At 39.4% G+C, this 19674-nt stretch overlaps 1 protein-coding gene across 2 annotated transcripts; it reads right to left on the bottom strand.

Moving 5' to 3' along the window:
* Positions 1-2860: 2860 nt before the first annotated feature.
* TNMD (tenomodulin) lies at positions 2861-18720 on the bottom strand. Of its 2 annotated transcripts, XM_038586558.1 has the most exons (7): positions 18497-18720; positions 18201-18332; positions 8586-8726; positions 8276-8377; positions 5368-5521; positions 3533-3699; positions 2861-3237 (listed from the first exon to the last, which is right to left on the bottom strand). In XM_038586558.1, exons 1-7 carry the CDS (start codon positions 18542-18544, stop codon positions 3028-3030), a joined length of 954 nt encoding a protein of 317 aa, XP_038442486.1. In that variant the 5' UTR covers positions 18545-18720; the 3' UTR covers positions 2861-3027. The 2 variants fall into 2 exon arrangements, with proteins under 2 accessions (XP_038442486.1, XP_038442487.1); XM_038586559.1 differs by lacking the exon at positions 18497-18720 and having other exon boundaries at positions 18197-18332.
* Between the last annotated feature and the right edge of the window lie 954 nt (positions 18721-19674).

The following is a 19674-nucleotide window of genomic DNA, read 5'->3' as shown; positions in this document are numbered from 1 at the left end:
GTGCATTGAGTAATAGATTAACTTACACAGGCATAGAATGTAGTAGAGAGGATTTAGATAAGAAAAAAGTGAGTTTTTAAAATTTCCTCAAATTAGTGAGAAAAAACTCTGTAAATGGGTTGGGATGACTGCACAAATAGACCATGAAGGTCTAATGTGACTGAGACAAGGAAAGGGCTGAGCAGTGTAGTGAGAGAAGAAAAATGATCTGAGGTGGTGCTAAGGGTGGTTTGAGGGACTATTTGAATGCAGGTCTAATCCTTAATGTAGCCAGTAGCCATTATAGACTTTCAGGAAAGGAAATGGCATTCCTAAAATCTGTAAGTGAAAAGTTAACTGTATCTAAAAGCACTTGTTCTAGTTGCAGCCTACAGCCTGGGGACTTCAGTAGGGAGGAGGTTGTGACAGCTGTGCTAAGAAGTAACCTGTGGCCTAGACCATAAGCATAACTGAGGGCTGATTTAGGAGGACAAACTGGCAGTATTTGGTGGAGACTGGAGTGGAGGACAGGGAACATGAGAATTACTGCAAGGTCTCTCTGGCTTGGGAGGTCAGAGTTACTTTGGTGTCACTTCTTGTGCTGTGCTGGCTGGGCTTAGGGAGAGTTGGTAAGAGGCAAAGAGATAGCACTGGCTTCAGTGGGGTACAGTACAAGGCATGATGTAAGGAGTCTGCCCAGGACTCAAGTGAGGAGCAAAAATCTATGGCAGGAAATTGATAGCACATTTTTTCCATTTCAGCCTGGCCTCGTCCTAGAAGAGGTGACAGACTAATGTGTTTGGTTTTGTTTGTTTGTTGTTTTGGCTTGTTGTTCTTTTTTCTAAACATGAGATGATTTGAATGATTCTTCAAGGATGTCTCTTGTATTTTCTTTTGAACTCATGATCTGCCTCATTAAGGGGATCACACTTTCCCAATGTGAAATTATGTGCAGGTTGAGGTATCTCATTTGATCAAGAAATGCTTCCTGAATTTATATAATGTGAATGGGAACTCTTAGCTTTAAAATGTGACATGGAACCTTCTATGCCACGTGTGTGTGTGTGTGTGTGTGTGTGTGTGTGCATCTGTCTGTGTATTTATGCATGTGTACATAGCATGCCCTATATAATTATAGTTATGTCTAAATTTCTGTACTTTGGTTTATATATCTTGGGTGTCTTATTTTTCTTTGGAAATAAAGGGTATACCTTCTACTTCATTTGTACCCCACAGAGCGTAGTATATATATATAGTACAATGTAGATTGCATAAAATGGCATGTCTTAGGAATTTGAAATTATAGGTTGATCTTAAAAACCAATGTTAAAAATGAATAATTTATTTAAAAATAATGATAGAGAGTATCATAAAGTCCATTCAACCTCAAATTAATCTCATATTTTTCTGCATTTTTATATTTCAGCTATAATGTTTTATGATAATTGAAGTATTCCAAAATTCTCAGATGCCTTCTAAATCATTAATAAAAAAGAAAATATTTTCAATGAGGCTGCATTGTTAGATATATGAAAATTGCTCATTCTGGGCAGCCGGGGTGGCTCAGGGGTTTAGCGCCACCTTCAGCCCAGGGCATGATCCTGGAGACCTGGGATCGAGTCCCACGTCAGGCTCCCTGCATGGAGCCTGCATCTCCCTCTGCCTGTGTCTCTGCCTCTCTCTCTCTCTCTCTCTCTCTCTGTGTGTGTGTGTGTTTGTGTGTGTGTGTGTGCCTCTCATGAATAAATAAATAAAATCTTAAAAAAAGAAAATTGCTCATTCTGTGAAAATTGGTAATCCAAGTATGGCATGTATGCTAATTATCAATTAATGACTGGCTAATTTTAACTCAGCCTTGGGCAAATCTGTTTCTATTTGCTTCCTCAACTATTAAAAAGGGGGAAATGACTCCTGGCTCACAGGCATCTTGGTAAAGATTTTACTCTTTGAAAATGCTTTCTGATGGAAAGTAACAGATAGTCTCATGACACATTAACCTTGAAGTTGAGCAATGAAGGGGCTAGAGTCAAATGATCCTACAGATTGGTAGACAGGAATTTTGAAACTAGACCTGGCTGGGATGTCAAGGTTAACATTACCCTCTAATCACTGCTTTTTTTCTCTCCTTTGCCCCTTTTTTATTTCCCAGGCAAAGTACTGGAGGATCGGAAACTAGGCCTTACCCTTTCTTTAAGAAAGTGACATACTGCTAGTTCCTTTTGGTTTTGGAGAGAAAAAGAAAACCCATTTAATTCCTCAGCTTGGGGATCTTTTTTTTTTTTTTTTTGCTTGGGGATTTCTTATGATGCCTGTTTTCGTGAATGATATTTATGGACCCCCCCACCCCTTTCCAGACCATTGCTTTGGAAAGTTATGTAACCAGACACTGATCTAAAGAGAAGCCAGACCTGAAGGTTATAAAGTGTTGAATTTGTCCAAAGTTGAGTTCGTGTTTACAGGAGGAGAGCCTGGGACCCTTTTTGCTAGGTTAGCTTTCTCCTTTGCTGAGTCTGAGCACTTGGAATATTTTAGTTCTGGCCTGCTGTGACTAACTGCCTGTCCAGCAGCTTAACAGATGCTTGAGCAAGACCACAATATGTCTCTCAGATAATTAAACTTCGGGGTTATGCACAAAAGGACAAATTTTTATGCATCATTTATGGGGACATTTTATCATCAGCCCCTCATTTCCACTTTCTCAATACAGCATAGTAAACTATGGTATTTGAAAATCCTTATGCTTTGCCCTTTCTCACTCCCCAAACCTGATACAAGTTTCCATCATTGCTGTCCATGTTAGACAGATCTGCTCCATTTTAGTTGCAGGAAATATTCTTAGCAAACACTTACCCAGTGTGTTCAGCAGCAATCAGGCCTTTGATGATGATGTAGAAGTTTATTAGAACATGAAGAGAGGAATTACCTACAAGTAATTCTGGAGTACTGGCTACTAGGAACCAAATGCCTCATAGGCAGAAATTCATTGGATAGCATGCATTTATTATATGTTTGCTGCAGAAGTTTAAGCACTTGAGCTCAAACTTGCCCTTAGACCCTCCCCAGCATGCGGGCTACCCACCAGTTGCAAGGCATGATGACACGACAGATAACCCGCCCTCCTTGATAGCAGTATGGATACGGGTAGTAACCTAGTAAAGGTTCACAGACGCGGCGGCAGTAGCGGTTGCCTCGACGGCAGTAAATACAACAATAACCTCTCTCATCCAGCATGGGATCAAATTCTAGTCCATTTTCAGTCTGAAAGAAGAATAAACTGGGGTTGGAGGGGAAGGTTCACCAAGAAGAGGCCCACCAAGCAGGGAAGGACTATAAGACTACATGAGCTGGGGACTGGTGAGAAGTTAAATTCCTGTCTGATCAAGATTGATCAGAATTGATTACGAATGAGCCGCCTAGGGATTCCAAGTTTCTTAAATATTTTTTTGTTAAAACAACGACCCTTCTCCTTTTAATGACTTTGATCTAAGGGGTGGTGAGTTTTTTGAGGGCTCTTTGCTATCCCTCTAACAAGAGTAACATGAACGTAACTTACATAATCATTTATTGGAAGTTCTTCCTCACTTGCTTGTCTGGTGTGGCGGATCTTTTCCATCTTCACTTGGGGGACCACCCACTGCTCGTTTTGTTCAATACCTTTTTTTTCATTGGTAGGAAAGTGAAGATCTTCACCATCTTCCTCAAAGTCTTGTAACTCTGAAACTAAGGCAATAAACACAAAGTAGTGATTCACCCTGCTTTGCAAATGGTTTCTGAGAGAAGTGCTTGGAGTTATGGCATTGGGAATAGAGATTTTCATTGTGTCTTCTCACTGCCATCATTTAGGCAAGCACGAACCACTTTTCTGAACTCCTTCAGCTATAATTTTAAAGAGATTTCCCAAAACAAATCTGACTATTCCCATGTACACAGACCTATTCCCTGCTCATTTGGCATCACTTACTGCTTTGCCTTACTAGCATCCTAATTTTAAAAATGAGGACAGCAAGGTGGGTGGGGGGTAGGTGCCTGGGTGGCTCAGTCAGTTGGGTGTTAGACTCTTGGTTCCCGCTGGGATTATGATCACAGAATCTTGGGATCCAGCCCTGCTCCACACTGGGTGTGGAGTCTGCTTGGGATTCTCTCTCTTCTTTCCCTCTGCCCCTCCCTCAGTTCCTGCACGAGTACTCGCTCTCTTAATAAATAAATAAATAAATAAATAAATAAATAAATAAATAAATAAATTCTTTTTTTAAAAAAAATGAGGACAGTGGACTTAGGCATCTCTCCCAAAGATTTTACTTATGCTGGGGGCTCAGTAAATATTTTTTGGTTGCTGGATTTGATTTGGTGCCCTCTGTCTTCCTCCCTTTCTCCCCTCTCTTTCCTGTCTTAAATTCTTTTAAAAAAACTTTCTATTTATAAAAAATCTTACATTTACAGTAGAGTTGCAAAGATAGTACTGAGTTCCTATCTACCTTTAGGTAGTTTCCTCTAACAGTAGCATCTTACATAACCATGGTACAATTATGAAAAGTAAGAAATTGGTATTGATACAATACTATTAAGTAAACTACAGACTTTATTCAGATTTCATCATTATTTCCACTAATGTCTTTTAGAAAAAGAATACTGAAGCAGATGTTCTAGCATCCAATCCAGAATATCACAGTGCATTTAGTTACTTTTTTTTTAAGCTGCCAAAGAGTACCAGTAGATGCCTGCATTGGTTAGAGTGGCCTCTGTTGAGTAATAGAGTAATCTATTCTGTCCAGAATAAAAGAGGCCAAAGTCTGTGTTAGCTGGGCAAAATAAGGCATCCAGAGGCCTTTGCCTCTTCTATGAACTGACTGGAAGCTTAGAGCTGGACTCTTCAACTCTAGACCTTTAGTCTTCAATTACTTTCATAGTGATTCCTAAAACAGCCACAGAGAAATTTGTATTATAGTGACTGTTCTATCTTCCAGAGAGAATGCTGCCATTTGACACACAGAATCATTCTTGAGACAACAGAACATTGTTTTGGCTCTTCTCTCTTCTGTTCTTGGGTTTGGGTACGCAGTGGTTTGAGCAATACTTTGGTATCCTGACTGTAATAAATGTAGATGTGCAAAGAAAGATCAGTTTTTGCTATCGCTAGTCACATTAGGGTGGCATTACCTTTGCTGAGATATTTAAAAGCTTGTCAGCATTAATTTATCTGATTTATAACTTGGCTGTGAAAAATTTCTTCTTCCCTTGGCAGTCAGCATATACAGTTTGATCGAAGAAGATATAAGCTGATCATTTGTTTTCCTAGAAATGTAGTCTCTAAATGATGGGAATATTAACCTGTTACTAAATTTAGAAAGAGTAGAAGAAAGAGGAGGAGAAGAAAGAAGGAGGCCATACCTGCTATTAGAGTGGGATTGATCCAATACATGGTCACATTATCACAAATTTCCAGAATTTTGGAATTTTTCAGAAAGTCTCGATTTTCAATAGGCTTTTCTGCTGGGACCCAAATCACAGACTGTTCAAAAAAAGTTGTGGTGATTTCTTCATTCTGAGAGAAGTAAGTTCAGTGTAGGGATAGGCAGAGAAATTAATAAGATGAGTGAGACATTATGGGATACTGGAATACACTCTTTTGAGTCTGAATAACAATTCCAATCCCAGGGCTGCCAGTGAACTAGCTCAGTATGTGCATAGAGTAGGTGCCCTTGGGAGAGTTAATAACTGATCTGTCTCTTGGGTCTAACAGTAAGGCTGCTCACCATAACAGTTTTTTTCTGCTACCATTTCACTCACAGCTAGAAAGGCTATCCATCATTTTCTGGGCCTCCCACTGGGCCATGTATGTTTTAATTGAGCTTCTGGAACCATGAGTGATTTACATTTGTTTTTGCTTTTTAAATGGATGTTGTGCCTGCCACGTTTACAGCTAAGATTACAAGTAGGATTTGATCTCAAGCTGGAAAAACTCTTACAATCCAAGCTGGTGAGATTAATTAAATAGCAACTGAACCTTATATTTGGGTTTTACAAGATTTGCTTGTTAATGGTGGGTAGTTTTAGTAAAAGATATCTTAAAGTCAAGTCTCCAGCTTGTGACTTCACTGGCCTTACCGCTATTTTACTCCTTTCATTCTAGATGCTTAGAGTTTATCTCGAAGAGTTTTTTTCTTTAGATAGTCTTTCTTGTAGTATCAAGAACGGCCTTCTCTTTAGTTTCTTGTACTGTAAGTAGTTATCTTGTATACCTACTTCTTACTTATCTTTTGGGCCTTGACATTTCCCCCTTCTCTTAATAAGGCTTTTACTTTTCTTTTTTGTTTCTTTCTAGCTTTATGGGTTCTGTGTTTTTATTTGTTCTTTGAAATATGGTTTTGTATAATTTTCCCCTAGTCATTTAAAACTCTCAAATCTTAGCTTCCTTGCCCTTGAGTCTGTAAAGACCTTGGGATGCATTGGAAGGGACTGTAGAAAATGAGGTTGATATGCTGACTAGCTTTGTTAGCAAAATCAGGGCTATTTATATAACTGCTCTGCATGTTTAGCATGTGCAAACCATAGATACAGTGGTGAAAAGTACAGAATAAGAGGGGTTTTGTCATCCAGAACTGCAAACTTATTTCATAAAAAAATCTGTAGCCTGAATATATATATGTATATATACATATATGTATATATATGTATAATATATATACATATATAAAAGGATTTTCTTGAAGATAAAGTAATCTCACTATCACAAGATAAATACTTATGTTTTTTAAAAGATATGGCAAAATTAATTGAAGAATAAATTAGGGTCAAAATGAGATCTCACGGGCCTTTGCCTATATCTTTGTAAGAAAAATAAATCCTGTTGTTTTAGTTCAGAGTTTCATTGCTGGCTGGACCTATTCAAATGTTTACATTATTTTATGTAAAAAGCAGCATATAGTACCTTTTAATCCTATCGATTCTCCTTTCATCTTATCCTTGCCTCCTGCAGTAATTCCTAATACCCTAGAAGTTGTTCTGTTCCTCAGATGCATTGAGTTTATGCTTATTTAAAAAAAATTTCCAAAGTTTTTCATTACCAGAGGCCTTGAGAGCACAGCATCATCTTTGGGAAAGCTGCTTCTTTTTCTTGGAAATTCTAGTAACAAGGGTCTGTAATTGGCCATAAGGAGACCAGTGTCATGTTTGGGGGAGCCAATGATAGCTCTGAGACTTGGGTAAAGGCAAGGATAAAGTCCTTCCTATTTCACCTCAACCCCCCGCCCCCCAATAAGAAAAGCAAAAGCAAAAGATAAATGGGTAGTTGAGAATTAAAGTGGAAAGTACTGTGTAGGAAAACAGTAAAAAGAATGGGAGAGACAGAAGAAAGAGGTCTTTACAGTATATAGAAAGGCCACTGTGCCATTGCCATAATTTCATTTTAGATTTGCCAGTTCAACACTAAAAACCAAACAAACCAAACAAATATTTGTTTCTTCCTGACTACAGTGGGAATATGCTGCCACAATCTAGCCTTAGCTAAGGTTCCCCTTATTGCTTCACTGATAGCAACATACTATAGTTACAGACAGAAGATCAGGGAAACATTAAGAGCCTCAAGGGCTTTGGTGATGGCTCTGTTTTAGGCCATAATCCTTCATCTCCCACTAGGCTTTTGGGGGCCATTTAGTAATTGCTGGTGCACCAGCAATTACTAAATAAGATAACTTAGGTTATCTTATCTTGGCCTGGCAGTTTGTTTTCAGAGAATTTGTATTACACTGTAATTCTCACTTCTCTGCTTTTGCCTTTCCAAGTGAGGCTAAATGCAGATTATTCCGTTAGATCCCAGCATACAATGGTCAGGTGAATGAACTGGAATCTTTAAAATAGGTGAATGCACAGTGTGATAAAAGTGGCAAGGATTTCGGGTGGCCTTGGGACTTTTGTTTTTAAGACTTTATCTTTAAGCAGGATTGTTTATGTTCCTCTGGCTTACCTCTCTTATTAGAAATCTTTGGTTTGAAAGCAAAGGTACGTAATGTTAATAGATACCCAGGTATAAAAGTATAGTGTTACATCTAACAGCATGAAATTTAGTTTTTTGAAAGTCCTGAGTGCAAGATCCCACTCTGCTCCTCACTTTGTGAAATTGGGCACATCACTTGGTTTTGAAGCTAGTTTCCTCATGGGAAAATGAGGATAATGATAGTGCCTACCTATAGTGTCCTTGTGAGACTCAAATAGAGTAAAGCATTTAGTACGTATCTGGCACATAATTAACACCCAATAAATTAAGAGTTTTCCTACCACTACTAATATTCTTACATACCTCATCTATTTCCTCCTCTGGTTCAGAAAATTCAGGAATCACTTTAATCTGAGTTTTGATGAAGCATTTTTGAAGACCTACAAAGTAGATGCCAGTGTAACCCTATAAACAGACAAAAAAAAAAAACCTTCCTGAAATAGCCAAAGTTAATGAGTTCCATGATCTGTTAAGGCCTCAGGATGGCAAAATTTGAATTCAAAGGAAAGCTTTGTTTTATAAATTAAGTGGAGGCTAAAGACTATTTATAACTTGACTCAATTGTTCTAATATTTTAAGTGGGAATCCTTGCAGAGTGGAATATCCAACTTACATTTTTAAAGTCATGTACTTCCAATGTTTCATCAGTGCCATTTCCACTTCTGAATATTTCAGTTCTGGTCACAGGATCAATTTCCATGTAAATCTTCTTCTTCTCTCCATTGCTGTAGAAAGTGTGCTCCATGTCATATGTCTGGAAGAACAGAGGAAACCAAGCTAAGATACTCGGTATGTCCCTTCATAAGACACTTTAATTGAATAATATCTGGGGCACCTTTTTCTGGAGCTTTTGTGGTGAGGTGCCATTTCAGCAGTTTACCATTGGGATTTCTCTGAGACTCAAGATTAAAGTGAGGTGCATTTTGGCACTGGAGCTGATATGGGGAATCCCTTCAGAGCCAGTGTTTTGTATTCAGCCTAAGTTGCTGAAGTAATCACTAAAATTCCAACAGTTTTCTTGGCAGCCTTGACAAAATAGCGAATGATATTTTTCAAACCAGCCTCTAAATTATTTTCCCCTTATGTTAAACAGAGGGATCACATAAAACTGATGCGGCTGCCTTAAGTTACCACTTCCCTTTCAAGTGCTCTGTGTTCACCCCTCTCTCCTCTTGAAATTCACTGGGGCTAAGAAAGAGATTTTAACACACTTAAAATGCTTAGGTATTGTTCTTTATATCCTTAGATAAGGAGGGCTTTAATATTGCCTCAATAATTTTGAGTCTGTCTTTTTTAGAATCTAAAGACCATTCTCCTTGGTCAATATTAGGTAACAGTCTTACCCTGACCTCAATTGCTTCCTCTCTCCCCTTTCAACTTCAGGAATCATTTATTGCCTTCCCTGACCTTCTCTTTTATGGGCTAATCAAACCCACTCAGTTTATTCCTGAGTTCTGTTTTCCAAACCTAATTCAGTTGGCTTCAAGTTCTCCTGTGTATAGAATTCAACAACTGTGTCAAGTGCCCTGCACTAAGTTATATGGTATCTTCCAAGAATAGTGCCTAGGCAGGGCTTCTTATCAGGTCATTCTTGAGTGGTTGCTGCAAAATTCTAGACTCTCTCTAGCCCTCTAAAAGTGACATTTTTTTCTTAGGACCAAGAGGACCAGTCTCATCAAGTGTCCCAGTTTAAGAGTAAGCCCATTACCTATAACTGATGACACATTTGTAGCTGGAGGCAAATAACAAACCTAAAGTAACTCACTATCTGTCACAAACCAAGCCCGACCTGATGGTGCCATGTGGAAATCTGTCTTATCCCTGTTGTTAGGATGCCTTATGCTATCAAGTTTTTTTTTTCTTTTTTTTTTTATAACATGGTCAGAGTGGACAACCCTGTCTTATTCCTTTTTTAAAAAAGATTTTATTTATTTATTCATGAGAGACAGAGAGAGAGAGAGAGAGAGAGAGAGAGGCAGAGACACAGTTAGAGGGAGAAATAGGCTCCATGCAGGGAACCTGACATGGGACCTGATCCCGGGACTCCAGGATCATGCTCTGTGCCAAAGGCAGGGTCTAAACCGCTGAGCCACCCAGAGATCCCCCTATCAAGTTTTTTCATATTCATTTTTCCTTAGGAAAAAAATTTGGTAAACTGAAATCCCCCTAAAACAAGTAATATAGAGAGCCAAGGTTGATTTCTAATCATATGGCTCCGGATGAAAGCTTTTAGAGCTGGTACTGGGCAGGATTGTTTTTAATGTCTGCTAATGTCTGCAACTGAATGTTAGTTTAACCTGGTCAAATTTTCCCCAGCTCAAGTAGAGAAACAAGTTGGAAGGGTTTGTAGAAACAATGTTACTTCCAATGTGGAAAGTCAATGTAGCTGCTGAATAGGAAAAGACAATGTCATTTACCTCTTTGTAGACACCTGCAGTGTCTTAGACAGGGTCAGTGCCTAAGTCAATTTGAGTGTACTCAATTATTAAGTATGTAACATAAGTTTTTCCCACCAATGACAAAATCTTATCTTCATAAAGAGACATTTTGAACATTGACAAGGTCTTTTAAGAGACCATACTTTAAAAGGGGAGGGAAAATGGTATTTACAACCTTCCAGCAACTACAGAGTTAACTCAGGAAGTCTCGCTTGGTTTGTGACAGCAAACAAATTCCTTTAAGCTTGTTATTTGCTTCTAGTTATAAATATGTCCTCAATTCCAGCTCTGCAGCCAGTTTGAGAAACTTCTACCTGTGGCAACAAATTGAACTCTCAGTTGGCCTGACCTAAGTAGAGGACAGAGGCATTTACTTCAAATCCGGTCTTGTCAGATCTAACAGGAAGGAATTTCTTTAGAAATACTATCCATTGTTGAGACAAATGTCAGCACTACCAGTCATTGGGGGTGGGGTGGGGTGTTTGTTTCACCAGTAGCACCACTGATGGATTATGGCATGGAAAAATAAGGTTAGAGACTAGGGGATGTTGGAATGCTGCCTACCTGTGCAAAAGAAAAAGTACAGGCTGTATTTTCAATCATTGGTAGAAGACTATGGAACCATACCGATGACATTTAGAATTTCAGTGTACTTCTGTGGAATGAGTTTTCCTGCACTGTTGGCAATGCACTTTACTTGGACACCTTGCTAGATGAAAACTATTGGAAACTGCCAAGCTCAGCAGATCTTGATTACTGTCAACATTCTTTCAAAGAGGTTTTCTGTTTTGTTTTGTTTGGGTTTTTGTTTTGTTAGGGGAGCAGGGGTCCATTCTGATTGTATTCACTAACCCAGGTTATTGGCTTATTTTTAGCAGTGATAGGCTACTCAATGGGGTGAGATCAGAATGACTTCACATATGTGTGAATTCTGGATGGGCGGTGGGGGTGGAAAGCTATATATTCACCCAGATGGAATTCTACTATCAAAGGTGTCCTTTAGGAACAGACTGTCCTTGTCTAGGAAGATGATGCCGGTGGCCCACTTTGGACTGTTTGGGGATGGGTTTGAGCAAATCCAGACATACTGTCTCGCCCAGGTCCCTGTGGAGTATATTGCCTGGATAATTGCTATGCAAGCTCCACTGGCCCATATGAAGACTGAGCTCATGCCTTTGGCCTCAGAAATACTTTTCTGTCTATTAAGCTCATTGGCTCAGGGGCTGAGGGTCTTTCTGGTGATGAAGGAATAAAAGGTTTAAACTGTCCTTTCTAGGAACAAACTAAAGAAGAGATAGGATAACTGGCCTGAGAGAGGTATGACTGGACTCTCAGTAGCTTATCTCACACTGTTCCTTAACTCAGCTTTACTTCAAGAAGGACAGAGCAAGGACAGGGTGTGAGAAGGAGTACACTTCTGTCAAATTGGCAAATAGGGAAAGTTAATCATTGGTGTTTCTAGGGAACCTTGTTCTTTTCATATCCTATTCACTTTGTATCCTCCTAGTCTTTCCCCTTCTTTTCACCTCTCTCTATCCCTCTGTCTACTGTCTAGACATGTAGGAATCTCATGGTGCTCCTTTATGTCCAAGAAGAAATCAATTTGACAAATGATTTCATACCAAGATGATAGTGATGGGTATTGGTCGCTTAAAAAAATGAGTGCAATAATTAACTCAAAGAATGAATTACTAATGATGGATTTTAAGCACAATGACATCAGGAATAAGAGATATTTTGGAGGCAAGGGCATTCTTCCTGCATCACTCAAATAGGTTCCTATTTAACCCACACATAGGGCTTGTCTTAACTAGGGACCAGAACACTGGAATGAGATAGGGAAACCTATGGAGTGGAATATGACTCAGAAGTGAATATATGGTTAAGTTGAGGCAGTGAGAGATGTAAGAAGACCACACTGAGAAAACATGGAATAAAACCAAAATCATTTCTCTTCCCTACCCAGAAATTCTTTCCTTAATCCAGTTGAATCCTCCATTCAGGTAGCAAATGAGCCTTAACATCCCGCTTTCACAATTTTCCCTGTTTTTTTTTTTGCCTCAATTTGTGGCAATCTCTGAGATTTAAAAAGAAAGCTTTTTATAAAAAGTAATATTGCCTCAGACCTCAGTGTGATGGATCTATTTTGGGGACAAATACCTTTTAGCCATTCCTAAAAGGATTTTGAGGACATTTAGCTTAGGTTTGCTTCCTGAAGCCTGTGATTAACCTAGCTGCTCTTCTCTCCATCTTCATCCTTTACAGTTTATGAGGTACACTCTCCAAAGGTAAATACATGCTCAGAATAGCTGGCTGGCAGGTGTTAGTCTGGAAGGAAGGGAAGAGAATGCATTGTACCATTTTATTATCAACCTAGCCTGTGGGAATTAAAGGGCCTCTGGGTATTTCTTTACCAACACAGAGCAGACAGATTGTTTCTTATGCAAAGTTGGACTTCTGCATCTTCAATCACCAGTTCTCAGCCCTGAAAAAAATTGGCATAAGCAGCACAGACATTCTTTTTCAACAAGAAAAAAACATTTCTTTCATCAACAGACTCAAGCTGGCTGGGAAGTTTTCCCATACCCACTATCCCTGCCACCCCGTGTTCTTAAATGCAACGTTAAGAATAATAGAAAGAATCCTTAGACCAGGTTCTAGTCCTAGCCTCAACTCTGCCACTTAAAAGCTGTTTGACCTTGGGCAAGTCATCAAATTTCTCTGGAGGTTCAGTTCCCATATTTAACTCCCACTTCTTGCCAGGTCCAATATTGAATAGTTAACAAAATTAGTTCTGCTTCGATTTGGGCTGACACCTCTTAGGTTGATGATCAGACTGCTAGTACTTGTTGATCACCTGGGCTGCTTTCCCTACAGAGCCCCAATCCCACTCTCAGCCTCTAAAAGAGAGCTTTATTTTCCTTGCTGGTGACATGTAAGTTGCTCAGCAAATGCTGCCTTAGGAGAATGAAGGGACTGAATAAGAATGTGCCCACAGTAGCCAGAGTCCTGGTATACATAATTGGTGCTGCCTCTTGATAGGCCAGAGCAAGAGCTGGTCCAGTGAGAGTTGCTGTCTGTATAAGGGTGGACTTTGCTCCTGCAATGGTTTGGGAGGAAAATAAAATGAAGATAAATCTTCTTTTTTAAAATGCTGATGTGGCAACATCTGGTGAAGCTCAGTCCCTCTGCTAAAGAGATTTCAGCTACAACTCTTTTTCCTTGAGGGTATGAATATTTCTCCAGATCCACATTTTACCCACCAAACTGCTGTGTAGGAAAGCCCAGGGAACTCAGGAAGGAGAGTTGTATCAATTATGTGCCTAGGGCAGCCCGGGTGGCTCAGCGATTTAGCGCCTCCTTCAACCCAGGGCCTGATCCTCGAGGCCTGGGATCAAGTCCCACGTCAGGCTTTCTGCGTGGAGCCTGCTTCTCCCTCTGCCTGTGTCTCTGCCTCTCTCTTTCTGTGTCTCTCATGAATAAATAAATAAAGTCTTTTAAAAAATTTCTTTAATAGTTGATTTGTTCCAATCAGGATTCAAATAAGGTTCATACATTTCATTTAAAAAAATTATGTGCCTAGAAGAGGAATAAAAGAAGAAAGTGGGTCTCTGACCAATGTTAGCATTAGAGAAATAGACACAAGAAAGCTATATCGAGATTTAGCAAGAAAGTATTTTTTCCAAGCAAAGAATTTTCAGTCCATAATGATTTGGGGCTTGCAATCCTGGGTGAGGCTATTTTAATGATTATTGAGTTGAATTGGTGGGGAGGGTAGAAGGATGCCCACCTATCCCTACCACTTCTCATCCTGGTAGTATATAGGAGCTATGAGGATGCCCCAGTAATTTGTTGATTGTTGTGTGGGCCCTAGGAATTATGGTTTCTAAAGAGCACTAAGGTCACCAGGCAGTTCCTGGATATGGCAGGAAGGACAGAATTTCATTTATTTAATTTATCATCCTTCTGCCTCATTCTTCAAAGGATTGGAGGGGATAGGTTACAAGGTCTGTGCTGCATCTATAAATTGTTGTTTTAATGGCCGGTATTTTTATGACTTATTTTCTCCATGTTGGATTAATTAGCTGGAGAGTCGGCTTTTGTTTCAAGTTAAATGTGTAATGAAGGGAGGTTTGAGGAAGAATGTTTCTCTAGGGAATTGGCTTCAAAAATCCCTGAGCAGGGCAGCCCGGGTGGCTCAGTGGTTTAGCGCTGCCTTCAGCTCAGGGCGTGATCCTGGAGTCCCCGAATCCAGTCCTGCGTCGGGCTCCCTGCATGGAGCCTGCTTCTCCCTCTGCCTCTGTCTCTGCCTCTCTCTCTCTGTGTGTCTCTCATTAATAAATAAATAAAATCTTTAAAAAAAAAATCCCTGAGCAGTCATTGCCTGGAGGTGGAGCCTCATTGTGATGCACTCTCAAAATCTCTGGAACCAAATAGGTCCCTTCTGCTGGATTGAGAAAACCGAATACAGAATTTGATGGTCTGGCTTTCATTCAGCTCAAGTGGTTCCTATATGTGGTTGTGGGTTAGGGGTCTGTAGCCTTTAAGGGATGGCAGCAGCTCTCTCAGAGTTAATTCCTCGTGTTTCTCTTCATTTTGATGGATTTCTCTTTTTGAATGTGTGTATGAGTGTGTATGCATGTGCATATGCATACATGCATGTGTCCTCATACCTGAGGTGAGGAGAGGGAATCTATCATGGCTTATTCCCACTTTGGGCTCAAGAATCTCCATCTTTTGTACACACCAAGGTGGGAGGTAATGGAAGGAGAGGAACGACTTACTGGCATGGAAATGTCAACACCAGATGTGAGATGTTATGTAAATACTGTTCACTATAAACTAATGTCCAACAAAAAACCAGAATGAAAAGGAGATATGATGAAGGCTAGAGGAACAAACACTAAAAGCTTGAAGGAAGCCCCAAGAGAGCAGACAAATCACTCCATCCATAAGCACAACCACATCAACAATTCTGTCCACCAAGGGCCCAATGGTCCCCACAGATCCCATAGGCTAATAAAGGAAAGTCCAGAAGAGCCTGGATTTTAATCTGCTGTTATTTGTTGCTAGGCCATACTCTTAAGGGAAGTCTTTAATTTGTGCAAGATGCCTGGATTCTTTTCCTTTGCAAATTTTCTTCCAAGACTAATCCGACTACTTTTCTCTTCCTAGGATTCATAAGTCAGCTCTGAGGCAGGCTTATTGACAGTCTTAGTCATTGGAAAAATAGATGGTCTCTTGGGATCTGTATGGAAATTGAAGGTAGTGGTAGACTGAGTGAAGCATTCACATCTCCACCTTGTTCCTTAGTTTGCAATGGACCCAGCCTGGTCTTGTGGTGAAGGCCAGGACTTAAATATCAAAGACAATAAATTACAACTCCCCATTGGAATGGAGAATAAATAACCTTTGTTCACGGTGGGAAAAGTTGACCTAGGAGACAGCTATTGTCTTTTACCAGATTGCTTCACAATAATTTTGTTCATTTCTCAGAATCCTTTCCTGAAAAGCACATCCCATGATGAATTACTTCATGGCAGACTTGATTCTTGGTCAACTTTATTTGGTAGCATACCCCACCTCTTCTATGCATACGCTGACAAGGTTTTACTTTTTGTTTGAGGAATCACAGGATTTTTCCTTCTAATGCATTAAAAAGAGAACTGAAGTGAGATGTAAAGATGATAAATATGGAAGCAGAGGGAATCATGGGCCCTGTTAAAGAGTTTGGCACCTTGCAAGATAAAAGCAAGGTCTTACTTAGTCATTTATAGTTATACCAAGGCAAATAACATAGGAAGTTTAGAAAAACACATAAACTCTTTCAAAATAGCATTTGCAGTACCAACAGCTACAATAAAACAAGAAAGGCCATCTGGCCCCATGTTTAGTTAGGCTTGTACAGGTGGTCAAAGGGCTAGCTATTTACCACACTCAGTTAAGTACATTATGGCCATGGAGAACAAAAGGGTTTATTGTCCTTTAACTCACCTATAATTGTCAAATGGATCTAATATTCAATTTGTGGGACAAAACATCACCTAGGGAATTAGCTAAGTGGTAACAGAATTGGACTGGAATGCATTTTGGCACTTTTATTCATTTGCTGTTTCCTTCTTGATCTCTATTTCTTTGCCCACTGTGATAGCTTGACTATAGGTGGCTTCTCTAGAAAGATATGTGAACAGAAAGTAGTTAAGAAACAGGGCACAATGCAAGGGATAAGGAGAGAGAGAGAGAGAGAGAGAGAGAGAGGGAGAGAGAGAGAGAGAGAAACGGCTATAGGCATTAGTTGATGCTTGAAATCCTTTCTGGAACAAGGTGTAAATAAATAGGAAAATAATCAAGATGGGCTGCTCTGCTTTTTCATTTTCCTTCCTATTTATTTTTTTTTAAGATTTTTATTTATTTGTTCATGAGAGACACAGAGAGAGAGGCAGAGACATAGGCAGAGAGAGAAGCAGGCTCCCTGCAGGGAGCCTGACACAGGACTCAATCCCAGGACCCCGGGATCACGCTCTGGGCCAAAGGCAGGCGATGAACCCGCTAAGCCACCCCTCAGGAATCTCTCTCCTTCCTATTTAAACTTGCTAAGATAGCCTCTGGGACTAAATGAAAGTGGATATAGCAATAGAAGTGAAGAATCCAAGGGTAACTATGTCTTATTTCTGTTTTCTTTTGGACACTTGTCCAGTTAATTTTCTATTTTCTCTCCCCTGCCTCTCCTTTTTCATCAATCCATATTCTTTCCTCTCTGCTCCTATCACTCCTTTGGCTCCCAGTAGTCCATGCCAACCCATTTTCTTCTTGTCTCTCATTCTTCCTCCTGGATATATGCCTTTCTCTTCCTACATCTGTTATCAAATAGAAATGAGCATCTCATGGTAACCAATTAATAGCAAAAGTAACAACAACCTACATGCAGAGAAAAAAAAATGTGGCAAAGACAGAAAACCATCTGCACACCTTGTAGCTTGCATATTTATTACTTCTCTCTTAAATAGAAATTGTGAGCATGAAGGAACTATGATTTTCTTTGGGTCACATCTAAACTTGCCCGTTGTGTGTGAGTCTGGAGTAATAATAATATTAAGGTACACTAATATCAACTACAGTGGCCAGCCAGGTATACCAAATGAATGAATGATATTAGAAGCTTTCTGAGATACCTGTGATTAATGACTTGGTGTCCTTTGTTTCAACCTTGTGGTATTATAATCTCAGTGGGTCAGTGACGATTGTGGCTGGTGAGGAGCTGAAAAGCTCTAGTGTTTTTAAGTCATAAAAACATGTGAAGTCAGATATAAAAATTGCTTCTTCTGAAAAGAAGTTTGCTGCCTGACCTCAGAGCAGATGCATTAAGTCAGAAACATAATCCCTGAAAATCCTTTGCTACCATTTCTGGTGATTTCTTCTTATGTGGTGGAATAATTACTTTTCCATCAGTTTCTGCCCAAATAATTGAAAGAAAGATGAAAAGTATTTTTTCTTACAGTAAAAATTTTGCTTCTAGGAGGAGTCTTAACTTCTTAAAGCCAATCATTATAAAAGAGTGGGTAATTCGACTCCTATCATTACTAACTAAAATACAGAAAATATATTTTTCCCTTACCAAAATAATTAGGCAAATAAAAGAAAGCAAAATATTGATTCAGTTTTTCATACTACCAGAAAATATATGCAAAAGGGACTTAATGATTTTCATTTTCAGAGTAATATACATGTAAAGCACTAAATTCAATCAAACTGAAAACAGAAGCATTAGATAATAAAGTGCATTTACTTACTTTTTTGGGTGTCTCCGGCCAGAAGTGCTTGCCCCCCCAAAACAGGACAATTAGAGTTAGAGCCAGGATACCAAACACCAATCCACAAATCTTAAGTGATTTACATATCTTCTTGGATTTAAAAGCTTCTGCCTAAGCAAAGAACAGAGAGAATAAAACAATACACAATAGCTCTTAAAATAGCAAGCCATAATTCAAAATCACCTTTGATTTCACTTTCTAATGTTCACATTGCAATACAATAAATCCATGAAACCATGCTTATGCTCAAAAGGGAAAAATATGAATCAACTTACATTTAGAATGTGACAGTCCTCACAGTTCTCTGGAGGATTCTTTGCCATGCTCTCTCAGCACACAGTACTCTTTTCCTACTTTGAGAGGACTGAGAGACCACTGCTGAGGTGGAGTTGCAAGTGAGTCAGCTAACAGATGCCAGAGGAGAAGCTGAATTTATATGGCTCAAATATGTCATTCCAGAGCCTGAGGGAGCCCAGGGGGCTCCTGTGCTGCGATTTGTTACATAGATATACCCATATATGTATATAACTTCTGTACAAAGAATTCCATCCAGAATGGCAAAGACAGAAGGTTATAATGAAAACTATTGTCCTGGGGGTTGGTTTGGAAGGGGACCAAGCCTAGGACACATTGAAATGATTTTTCACCATGAACTTAAAATATCAGTGGCAACACATGCTGCACACTCCAGAAATAAGCAAACAAAACAAAAAAGGAATGAAGTCCTGATTTCAATCCCATTTATTTTAACAAATATTTTTTGCAGGAATATTAAATGTCAGGCACTGAACTTGGTGTCAGAGATTCAGAAATGAGTAAGGTACTGTCTCCTCTATTATGATAAAGCCCTTTGAGGACTGAGATCAATATGTACTCAACTAATTATAATTAAAAATAGGATCAAAAGGGCAGCCCAGGTGGCTCAGCGGTTTAGTGCCGCCTTCAGCCCAGGGCGTGATCCTGGAGTCCTGGGATCGAGTCCCCCGTCGGCTCCCTGCATGGAGCCTGCTTCTCCTTCTGCCTGTGTCTCTGCCTCTCTCTCTCTCTCTCTCTCTCTCTCTCTCTGTGTGTCTTTCATGAATAAATAAATAAAATCTTTAAAAAATAGGATTAAAAGATTAATGATAAGTTTTCTCTTTCTCTTCATCCTATCTCTCTGATTATTTTCCTTTTTAAATTCTCTTCCTCAGCCTGTTTCTTAATGCTGATATTCCTTATGGTTCTATCCTTGATGATCTTCTAACTCTATATACTCTTCTTAGATGATCTCACCCACTCCTATAGTTTAAAGTGTCAGCTGCATATCAATGATTTTTAAATCTGTATCTGTAACTGCTTTCTTTCTATCTCCTGAATTTCAAAGCCATTTGAATACCTCTACCAAGATATGCCTCAGAAACCTCAAACTTGGGCGCCTGAGTGGCTCAGCCAGCTGAGTATCTGCCTTCACCTC

This window comes from Canis lupus, chromosome X (genome assembly GCF_011100685.1).
Source record: "Canis lupus familiaris isolate Mischka breed German Shepherd chromosome X, alternate assembly UU_Cfam_GSD_1.0, whole genome shotgun sequence".
Classification (NCBI taxonomy): Eukaryota; Metazoa; Chordata; class Mammalia; order Carnivora; family Canidae; genus Canis; species Canis lupus.
The sequence above is the reverse complement of the archived record's forward strand: the minus strand, read 5'-3'. Positions and strand labels throughout refer to the sequence as shown.

Excerpts from the sequence above, each read along its gene's own strand:
- TNMD (XM_038586558.1), bottom strand. The coding sequence starts at position 18,544 with ATGGCAAAGAATCCTCCAGAGAACTGTGAGGACTGTCACATTCTAAAT. Across the intron at positions 5,522-8,275 it reads CAGAGGAGGAAATAGATGAG|AATGAAGAAATCACCACAAC; the intron begins GTATGTAAGAAT and ends TACTTCTCTCAG. Across the intron at positions 3,238-3,532 it reads AACTTCCAATAAATGATTAT|ACTGAAAATGGACTAGAATT; the intron begins GTAAGTTACGTT and ends TTCTTCTTTCAG.